The following is an 11,813-nucleotide window of genomic DNA, read 5'->3' as shown; positions in this document are numbered from 1 at the left end:
TGCAGAAATGTTCTATAGTTTTCTCTGTATAGGTCTTAAGTATCTCTTGGAAAAGTTTTTTGATGTACATAAAGATTGGATTTTTAGAAGGTCTTATTAATCTATCTTATCTTTCCTTGGTTGTAGGTTTTTCATTATGCATGGCAGTTATTCATGCTATAGATTAGAATTTCTAGAGTTGTTCCTAGTCTTTCTCTGATGAACTTTATAGTCTTTGGTGAACAAGATGTGTATTACAAAGTGAACTGAGGAGGGGGAAAGAAGAAAATATGTACAAATCACTGAATACCCAACCTTTCTCTAAACTTTCACTAATAGCACAATTTAAAAGTTAATATATAAATAAGAATAGGTTGTCGTTGCTGTTATGTGCCATCGTCACTTGCAACTCATAGCTATCCTATATTACAACAGCTCTGAACTCTGCTCTATCCTGTGTCTAGATACACACCCACCCCCTTTACCCCATTTACTGAATCAATCCATCTCATTGAGAGTCTTCCTCTCTTGCACTGTCCCACGATCCTCCCAAGCATGATGTCCTTCTCCAAGGACTGGTAACTCCTTGCAACATGCCAAAATATGTCAGACGGAGCTTCAGAATCCTTGCCTCCAAGTAGCAGACTGGTTTTATCTCTCCAGGACAAGCTTGTTTGTTCTCCTAGCAGTCTGTGGAATATTCAATACTCTTCTCCAGCACCATAGCTCAAAGGCATCAATTCGCCTTCTATCACCCCTAGTCATTTTCCAGGTTTCTGATGCATAGCAAATAATTGCAAAGATCATGTCCTGAACCAGACAGTCCTCTGGTATTCTCTGATTTCACCCACGATCCATCTGACATTAGCTATAATGTCCCTAGTACTAAGGCCTCTTCTAAACCAGCCTGCACATCAGGCAGTTCTCTGGTGATGTGCTGTTCCAGTCATTTTTGGATAATCTTCAGCAGAATCTTGCTTGCATGTAATATTAATGATATTGTTAGATAATTTCTACACTCTGTTGGGTCACCTTTCTTTGGAATGGGAACAAATACAGATCTCTTTCAGTCGTCCTCCAGATTTCTTGGCACAACTTGATGAGCACATCCAAGGCTGTGTCTTTCTGTTAAAATACATCAATTGGTATACCGCCAATTCCTGGAGACTTGTTTTTTGCCAGTTCTTTCAGAGCAGCTTGAACTTCTTCCTTTATCACCACAGGCTCTTGCTCATATGTTGTTTCATGAAATTCTTCTCTGTCAGCCAATTTCTTTTGGTACAGTGACTCTGTATTGTCCTTCCATCTTCTTTTAATGCTTCCTGAATCCTTTCATATTCTGGCTAAAGCATCCTTAAGTATTGCAACTCATGTTTTGAATTTGTTATTCAGTTCCTTCAACTTAAGAAATGCCAAGCAAGTTTGACCCTTTTGATTTTCTGACTCCAGCTCTTTGCACAGTTCATTATAATACTGTCTTCCTGCACTGCCCTTTGAAATCTTCTATTCAGGTCGTTAATTTCTTCCCTTTGCTTTGGCATCCCAGTGCGCTAGCGCAATATTCATTGTCTCATCTGACATCCATCTTGGTTTTTAAAAAATAAAATATTATTCAAAATGAGTGATCCTGGAGGACATTTTGCTGAGTGAAATATCTCAGTCACAAAAGGACAAATGCTGCATAGTGCCACTGTTGTAAAACAGGACTGACATCAGGACTGGGTGGAGACTGAGAAAGATGGGATAACTAATGTATAATGCATTGCAACAGATGAGGGAGAAAACTGTTTAAAAGTGATATGTGATTAGGTTTTATTGTCATGACATGAGTAAGGCTGCACAGTGGAGTGGACCTGGTGGGGAGGGATTGTATTAACAATGAAAGAATTTTTCTTTTACTTTTCAAAGAGAAGAACGAACTAGAAGGGAAGGGTGGGCAGGGAGAAAAGTACAACAATGAGTGAATGGAAATCCAAAGTTTCTGTAAATTTTCATTAAAATTAATAATAATAATGTTGTTGTTGTTGTTGTTAGGTGCCATCGAGTTGTAGACGACTCACAGCGACCCTATCAACGAAAGGCCTGAGCACTGTTCATAGAGTTTCCGGAGGCAAGCCATTTCAGAAGTGGAGCCACTCCTGCTTCCAGGCTTGTTTAGGTCGGGAATCTCCAGCAAACACCGTCCACCATGGGTGACCATTATCACATTTGGCACATCAGTGTAACAGTGTTCAGCACCACAGCAACCACGAGTTACCTTTGTGCAGCCAACCAGGAAGAACATGGCTGCCTTCTCTCCCCTCTCCCTCTGAGGCTTAAAGCCCCCTCCTGCCTTAAACCCTAGGCCAAGCCTGGCTTGCCTCGCTCCTGGAGGCAGAGCTGTCCTGCACATCAAACACAATCCCGAAAAAGCACTCGACTCCAAAAGCTTGCCATAATACCTGTGCGCATGCACCACCATGCTCTCTCTGGCAACAATAAGTCACAGAATAATAATAATAAAAGAAAAATATAATAAAATAAATAAATGTAGGTTGACCAGTATGGCACATGCTTTGGCACTACTTGAAGGGGGCGTGATTGAGAAGTCTCTATGTCCTTCCTCAGGTAAAGCTGACATCTGGAGGGGATAAAAACCCAGGAGGACATAGGAGGGCACTTCCTCCCTGGTTTAAGGCCAAAGAGGCACCCGAGAAACATGGAATGACATTCCAAGCACACACATATGAAAGGCACCTGACTGAAGAACCTGGACAGGAGAGGAGAAAGCATTTCTGCCACTATGTCACTGTCATGAAAGTTCATTCACTTTGAGATGTTTGGAGAAGGGAACTCAATTTAGAAAGTGGCCCTGGGTGCCCAACTTAGAGACTGTGCTGTGTGCTCCTTACTTTCTCTATCATTCCTGTCTCCAAGCCCCCCTCCTGCTCCCTTATACAAGTGATGACCCACACAGGATCACTCATTATCTTAGACACACAACCCGTGTCTTCCAATCTGTAAGTCGGCTCACTCAGGGGACAAAGGAAAAATACACCCTCAGAATTCTAGCTGTTCTATCATTGGGCACTTAAGAAAATTTTCTCCAATTTAAAATTTTGATTCTATAGACTATGATAACTTTGAGGAATAGAGTTTTATAAGTAGGCTAGAATAACTCAATTTCACAATTTTGTATGATTTGCAGCTGAAATGATACGATTTTATTCCTTTTAATCTGGCATAATGGATAACTGTAAAACTGGTAAGTGTAACTAAAATCCCTAAACAGTATACCTGGAACAGGTTGAATTGGCAAATGCTGTGAGAAAAATGCATTGATACAGACAGGACAATTCAGAGTAGGGTGGTAAGAACTTCTGCACAACCTGAATCATAATCTATGTCAATGAGTTCCACATTTAGGAATGGTTAGAAATGTAAATGATCATGTATATTTTCACCAAAATATTTTTTTAAAATTTAATTTAAGAATATAAATTCTTTTACCTTAATTTAAGGAGTGGCTGTGTCACCCACTTCTTCAGCTGTCTTCTTCCAAATGAAGTATTAGTATGGTCTAAAACCCAAAGTAAACTTCCATGGGTTTTCCTATCAGTCTAGAAAGATCAGAAAATAAGTTTTATTAGCTACAAAATTGTGTTTTTCTCAGGAGCTCTGGTGGCTTAGTAGTAAAGACTTGCACTACCAACCCAAAGGTAAGCTGTTCAAATCCACAAGCTACTCTGTGGAAGAAAGACAGGCAATCTCCTCCTGTGCGAGTAAGCCTCTGAAAACCCACTTGAGGATAAGCTATGGGTAGGTTCCAACTTGATGGTACACAACAACATGCACTTTCTTGTACTGAGAAGTACAGTGTGGTTAAGACCATTTCAGAGCTTCCACTTTAAAGAGAGATGCTCTCACAGCACTCCTGAATAAATGGAAGGTAATGGAGATAGTACTGAGTCACACTGTGCTCTAGGAATTTATCCTTTAAGTGTCTTTAGTGCTTTTTATTAAACACCTAGTAAATATTTGTCTATCTATGCTTATCATTAAGAAGGTAAGCTCTAGGAAAATTTACAACCAGAGATTACAATTAATTTTAGCCAATGTGTCCTTATAGTACAGAAAGCCTGTTGATAACTCTTTTATTTTAAAACACAAAAACAACTGTTTCCTTTCCAGTCAGGATTCAATTTTTCCATCAAATCAATTAGCAGGCACTTCTAGAAAACCTACAATAAATTCAGTACTGAGACTGGCAAAGGTATGTTGAGACACAATCCTTGCCCTCAGGATACTTAAATCCAAATTTAAGAGAAAAAATTCATAATGAGGACTTGACACCAAGTGGCTGGAAGCAGCTATCAAACATGTGGTCTAAACTCCTAATGCCTTCATCCATGACTCAAAATCCATTACTACCCAGTTGATTCCAACTCACAGCAGCTCTGTAAGGCAGATGAGAACTGCCCGGTAGGGTTTCCATGACTGTACATAATTATGGAAGCAGACGCTCACATCTTCTTTTTTCTGCTGAGCAGCTGTTGGATTCGAACTACCAACCTTTCAGTTAGCAGTCAAGTGTTTCACCACTGTGCCACAAGAGCTCCATGGTAGGAAGACAGTGGAAGGGAATTAATTACTATTTCACTACTTGGTATCATTCAAGAAGCAGGCACAAGCAAGAGAAGAGCAAGAGACACTGGAGTCTCACTTTCACAGACACGTTCATGGCATAAAACAGCTTTGCTCTCCCCACTACACAATACCTTTCCCAATGTTTTTGTCCACAGTTCCATGAAAAGAGAGGTCAAAGACAAAAGGCAAACATAAACCAAAGACATTTTTTTCCCCACTCTATTCTATAAGGTCTTTAAACAGGTTCATTCCAGCTAAGAATTTGTATTTCCATCCCAGATACACTGATTCAGAACCTACATTTCCACATAAAAATCACTTTGGTGAAAGTCAAAGCTACATGCAATAAAAATTTGATTAGACACTGTAATGAACCAAGCAATTGTGATTAATATAATAAAACAAGCATCTATAAATGAATAAAAAAAATTTAAAAATCAAAATTATCTGTAAACTTTCATTCACATTAAAAAGTAACTCTTTAAAGTCAATCACCTAGGGATTTATTAAAACATAGTTTATGATTCAGAGTATCTGGGATGCAAATGTGAATTCTCCACAGGAGGTTGAATTGGAATTAACTAGTATGAAGCTCGGGTTTCTACAAGGACCCAAGTCCTGATAGCACAAGGGTTATCAGAGCAATTTGATTATAGATGATTGTGCCTTAGGAACTTGATTTCAGAGTTGACTCCACTGTAACAGGATTTATATAGGGACAATATGACAGAAATTACGGCTGTGTGTGCAAATTCTGTGAGCTCTTCTTTACCCAAGAAACATCTTACTACTTTTTTCCTATCCCTGGAACAAACAGACTTTAATGAAAGAGATCTGCAAAAAAGATTCTAAGCTTTTAAGTGATGGAATCAGAAAATAAAAATGTTACTGAGGATATCCAGGGTTGACTTGAATATATGGACTGGAACAAATAAGGAAATAAAATTATAATATACAGATCCAGAATCAGGAGAATAAATTTAGCATTTACTTTAATTCATAAATATGGGTAAGTATTTCTGAAGAACTTTAAACCATTTGATGTATATCAAATAACAACTTAATCAAATGATGTGGAATTGCTTTTGATTTCTATGGCATGATTTTATAACATTAGTTTACAATATAACATCTCATATTTTCAAGTGATAATAAAATAAAGCAATAATTTTAATGTCTCTATGATCTTCCAAATTCACCAATGAAGAGCAGATAAACAACAATGCAAATTTATGAAATGAAATATGTGTAGTACAGTTATACATCATATCTCACAGTAACATGTTTTATATACTGGATCAAGAAATAAGACCAAAGATAGTAAAAAGTTAAAGATATGTGCAGAAAATATGATCAAGCAGGAAAAAAAATCATCTATTTCATTTAAATTCCTAAAGAAGATGTCTTTTGAAAGAAATATATAACATTAGTTCCCTAATCTGAAGTTTTTTTGAAGATATACAAATTGTTCTGTGGGCATGTCCTTCAATAAATATCCTGCAATAAAGAGAGGGAGCGCTGGTGGCATAGTGGTAAGAAGCTTCTCTGTAATCTCAAAGGCATTAAGTTCAAATCCATTAGTTAGTTGCTCTGCAGAAGAATGATAGGCAGTCTCCTCCCATGTGATTAACTGGTTCTGAAAACCCACTGAGCGTCAAGTCTGGGTCAGTTCCGATTCAATGATATACAAGAACAAAATAGAGAAATAATCTATAGCTCTCAAAGAAATCCCTAAAGAAGTGTTTCAGTATATTTGTGCCTCCTAAAATTGTACAGTCATCAAGTAATAAAAACATGAGAGGCAGTTGAAGAAGCTTATTCTAATTTCAACTGCACACCTGAGAATAGACTGCACCCTTATTTATTATTTTCAAGATCATTTTGAACCAACTAGCCCTTCTGCTTGCCTGACCTGATTCTGCAGGACTTCCAGATTCCGTAATGTTGTTCCATTAATTGTCATATATTCCATTTCACTTGACAGCTGTTTAAAATTCCTATAAAAGAATGAAATACAATCATCTATGATGTAAGTGCAGAAAGAAATAAAAAACTACCTTGGCACCAAAAGCATTCCAACAATATTAGGACAAAAGTTAGCTCTTTAATAGGAAATCATACCCAAAGAACCAAGAGAAAAATTCATGGGCCACCATCTTCCATTGATGCTGGCACTGTTAAACAGATTAATGTGAGAAGTGCTCCTGAATCAACAAGGAGAACAAGGAAGGGGTAAAACAATATTTCATTTAACATATATTTATATTAACAATATAGCAGTATTTTAAAAATATTCCCAATAGTACCAAATGTTGTCTTTTACCACTCATAAAAAATGCGGTTGCACCTTCAGGAACAAGCTATACAAATAGATGGGAAAACATGCTAAGATATTTCAAACCGTCCTCTTCTTTCTTTAATATGACAATTCTGATGTTGCTGCTGTTGGATGCCACTAAGTCAGCTCCAACTCATAGCCACCTTATGTATAAGGGAATAAAATCCTACTTGATTCTGCATCATCTAGACAATCTCCTCTGTGCTTTAAGCCCATTGCTATAGTCACTATGTCAAATTTAAGGTGACCAGCATTCTTCTATGTGCAACAAATGCTAGTTATTCTATGGTTAATAACATGTATTTAAGTGTTTGTTGTTTTCATGTCCCATGGGTTTGGAACCAACTCATAGCCGAACTTTCAGGATTTTCTCAGAGGCTGTAAATTGCATGTTAGACTGCCAATCTTTCTCCTGAGGAGCAGCTGGTAGATTCAAACCATCTGCCTTTGGGTTGACAGCCCAACTCTTTACCCCCTAGGCCACCAGAGTTTAGTAGAATATAAAAGTGAAAAAAAAAAGTAGGAATTACTTCCTCAAAGTCAGTTTAAAAATTAACATTCTCCTTTTACAGTAGGGACCTGCGCTGTCAACCTAAAGGCAGATGGTTCAAATCCACTAGTTGTTCCAAAGAAGAAAGATCAGCAATCTCTCCCATGTGATTTACAGGCTCTGAAAACCCATCAGAGGGTCAGCTATTAATTGGTTCCAATTCAATGACAATAAATTTGAGGGTTGGATTTTTTAAAAGGCTCAACTTATAGTTTAATAGTTTTTAACAGATTTGGGAACTCGGGTTGAAATTTAAATAATGACATATTTTAACTATAACATATATACACATATATACAACATATATAATTGAACTATTGACACATATTTCCAAGTTTAATCAGTTAATGCATTATTTTAAAAGAGTTCAACTCCCTTTATAAACCAGTCCTTAATTTCTGTCAACAGCACTTAGTTGATCACTTCTTTTAAAAGCAAGAAAAATTACGGCCAGTCAGTAAGTTTTCTGGAAGAAAATCACAAGTGGCTGAGTTATAAGCTTAACCATATTTCTCATGGCTGTAAAAAGATTTAAATAAAATCCAGTTTCCCAGGACAGTTATGAAAACAAGTATTCATCCAGGAATTGAGGGGGCCGAAAATAAGAGTCTATCAAGCTAGTCCTCAATGAGAAATCCCTGTACATACAGATAAAATACCCTAACTAAGGCCCTGGAGCCCAAGTGAGAGAAAGAGAAATAACTTACTGTGTATTAGGAACATTGCAAAGCAACTGAACACTGTCCTTCAGCAGCTATAATTCTTTTATGCAGGCTTGACCTGGCTTCTCAATGATGATGACTTAGTAATGATTCTCAGAGGAAAGCAACTACAACATTGATTGACAGCAGGTGTGAGAACTGTTTGATAGTCATTTTATGTTCTTCTACCCTTCTTGGCCTAGTCGTAAGGAGATGCACTGCCATCCCAAAGGCATGTGATTTGAATCCATCAGCTGTTCCTAGAGAGAAGGATGGGCACTCTTTTCCTGTGTGATTAAACTGTCTCTGAAAACCCACTGGAGGGTCAGCTATGAGTTGGTTCCAACTCTATGGTACACAACCACCAACACCACCTTTCTTCGGGGGCCTTATGCAGCCCTGGATTTATGCCAGGAAATATGGAGGCAGCTACTTAGGCACTGGAAAAGATTAATATTTGTTCCCATTATCAAGAAAAGTGATCCAATAGAATGAGGAAATTATCAAACAATATTGTTAAGATCACATGTAAGCAAAATACTGCTGAAGATCATCAAAAAATATCTAGAACAGTATGTTAACAGGGGAAATGCCAGAGGTGTAGGCTGGCTTCAGAAGAGGCTGTGGCATCGAGGATGCCATTGCTGATGTCAGATAGATTCTGGCTGAAAATAGGTAATACCAGAAGACTGTCTATTTGTGTTTAATTGACAATGTAAAGGCACTTGACTACGTAGATCGTAACAAATTATGGCTAACATGGAGAAAAATAAGAATCCCAGAACACTTAATTATGCTCATATGAAATCTATATCTAGACCAAAGAGCAGCTTTCTGAACACAGCAAGGGAATACTGCATGATTTAAAATTAAAAAAAAAGGTGTCAGGGTTGCATCCTTTCTCTGTACTTATTCAATCTGTACAAATCACTTGAGAAGCTGGACACTATGAGAGGAATGTGGAATCAGGATCAGAGGAAGACTCATGAACAACTTGTGTTATGCAGATGACACAAGCTTGCTTGATGAAAGTGAGGACTTTAAATGCTTGATGATGAAACAGATGATGAAAGACAACAGCCTTCAATATGGATTGCATCTCAACATCAAGAAGACAAAAATCTACATCACTGGACCTATAAGAAACATCGTGATAGATTGAGAAAAGACTGAAATTGTCAACAATTTCAACTTACTTGGACCCACAATCAACAGCCTTGGTACCAGTAGTCAGGAGATCCGCTGTCAGAGACCTCTCCAAATTACTGAGGAGCAATGATGTCAGTTTGAAGACATGCAGCCATAGTTTTTTAACTACTTGGTATGCATCTGAGAACTAGACAGTGAATAAGATGATGTAAGAAGAATTTAACTGATGCCTCTGGGTTCCAGTGTTGGAGAAGAGTACTGAATATTTCATGCATTGCCAAAAGAACAAATAGATAGTCTTGGAGAAAGTGCAGCAGCCAGAATACTCCTTGGAGGCAAAGATGATAGAGCTTCATCTCACACATCTTGGTCATGTTGCTAGGAAATGCTAGTCTTTGGAGAGAGACATCATGTTTGGAAAGGTGGAGAGTCAGCAAAAGAGAGGAAGATCCTAGACTGACACAGTGACTGATGCAATGGATGCCAGTGTGTCAGAGAGGATGAGGATGGCACAGGATAGGACAAGGTTCAGACCTGTTCATAGGGTTGCCGTGAGTAGTACTCAATGTGACAGCACCTCACAACAACAATCACCCTTCTTAGGAGCCCTATTGGTCCAGTGGTTAAGAGATAACCTGCTAACTGAAAGGGTGAGCATTTGGATCTATCAGCTAGCTGTTCCACAGAAGAAAGGGGAAGCAATATGCTCCCGTAAAGACTGACAGCCTTGGTTGCTGATGGGGCAGTTTTACTCTACTCTGACAGGGGTGTTATAGGTTGGAATCAAGTCAATGGCACTGGACTGCTGTTGTACCTTTCTTAATTCATTTCAACTCCTTACTGTCAAGGATTACTTATGTAGTATTTATGTGGAAGCACCTTCCAAGCCTGGCAGTAGGCTCAGAAATGCCTGCCATCTTCCTACAAGAGAAGTGAACAATTTTGTGGTTCTTGTGAGGTTTGGGGGTTTTTTCTCCCTCTTCAGTAACAAACTCCAAGAACTCAGCTAAGATTAAAAAATGTGTAGCATTCTTATCAATCAGTACTAAACAATGAACTTTGACAAAGATTTATAGTCAAAGATCCATATGGAAGAAGGTCTGTGTCTTGGTTTTTCAGTGCTCGGCAGTAGCACATGGAGATGGGTTTTAAAGAACAGACACTTATTTTCTTACAACTGTTCTGCTGTTGTTATAAATTGCCACCAAATCAATTCTGACCTATGTAGGCTCCAGTGTGAAGAGCAGAACTGCATTAAAAAGTGTTTCTAAGGCTGTGACCTGTCAGGAAGTAATGAGGTCTTACTTCCAGGTGCCTCTCCATGGATCCAAACTGCCAACCAACCTTTTGGTTAAGCAGCCCAGTGCCGAAACATCGGTTCCTCCATTCCTGCCCCCATGACACCTTCTTAGAGTTTAGGAGGCTAGGTGTCTGGATTTAGGGCACCAGCTCTAGGTGAAGGCTCTCTACATCCACTTAGATGGTAAATACCTGTTTTGTTTCTCTATGGATCTAGTCAACATTCCTCGAGATCTCTCCCTTGCATTTTACCTTTTTCGCATTGTGCTTAATTGCCTCTGTCTGCTCTTTTTATACCCCAAGGGTTACGAGGCTACATGGATGAACGGAATACCAATCTACTGTGCAAACTTTAATGAGAATTTAAAGAATACCCTATAGTTAATGCAACATTAATATAATGGTAAAAAACTTATTCTCAAATGGGTAAAAGGGCTAGGATTCCAACATAAAATGTAGGAATAAACAACTCAATTTATTACAAGTTGATATCTTCGACAATGAATCAATGTGCTTAGACATGGATATTTTACTATCCCAGCTACTCAAAGTTTACTCTCTAGTTGAAGGGTGGTTAATTAACTACTAAGTACTCTAATCAGGTAGGTTATTGAGTAGTGATTAGGAGGCATGCAGGAGTGGGGAGAGTAGGCGATCTGAAAGCCATAATCTAAAGGCCTCACATCAAAGTATCTTAGTTAATGCCCCTTACCTCCCATCAATAACTAAAGGAGAAGAAATCCACTTTTACTAGTGAAATGTGAAGCATTTAAAAGTAGTGGATTGCCCAGAAACAATACTCATTTACCTATACTCTCATAGGCACACTGTATAAAAATCCTGTAAACTCAGCAGGAATGCCAATCCTGATAATGGTACTTTAGGATTAGTATTCTGAAAGCAAGCCCTCCTCCACCAATTATGAGGGTATGAAGGAAAGAGGACTTGAAGTACTTACTACAGAAGATCAAAGACTACAGAGTTCAATATGGGGTACATCTCAACATTGTTGTTGTTGTTGTTATGTGCCGTCGAGTCACCTGCGACTCACAGCGACCCTACGTACAACAGCCCTAAACTCTGCTCTGTCCTGTGCCAATCGCACTGTCTCTGACACTCCCATCCCTATTATCCCAGTCACTGAATCAATCCACCTCATAGAGGGCCTTCC

At 38.5% G+C, this 11,813-nt stretch overlaps 1 protein-coding gene across 1 annotated transcript in view; it reads right to left on the bottom strand.

Annotated features, from left to right (window-relative positions):
- Positions 1-11,813, bottom strand: part of MSH3 (mutS homolog 3) — a 292,985-nt gene that overhangs the window by 157,962 nt on the left and 123,210 nt on the right. Inside the window, exons 11-12 of the mRNA XM_006889888.1 lie at positions 6,518-6,602; positions 3,469-3,578 (exon numbers count right to left, since the gene is read on the bottom strand). Of these exons, the coding sequence (XP_006889950.1) occupies positions 3,469-3,578; positions 6,518-6,602 (195 nt within the window). The remainder of the gene's footprint in view (positions 1-3,468; positions 3,579-6,517; positions 6,603-11,813) is intronic.

Source organism: Elephantulus edwardii, unplaced genomic scaffold, assembly GCF_000299155.1.
Source record: "Elephantulus edwardii isolate Elephantulus edwardi_28Jun2011 unplaced genomic scaffold, EleEdw1.0 scaffold00082, whole genome shotgun sequence".
NCBI classification, from domain to species: Eukaryota; Metazoa; Chordata; class Mammalia; order Macroscelidea; family Macroscelididae; genus Elephantulus; species Elephantulus edwardii.
This window is presented reverse-complemented; position numbering and strand designations above follow the sequence as displayed.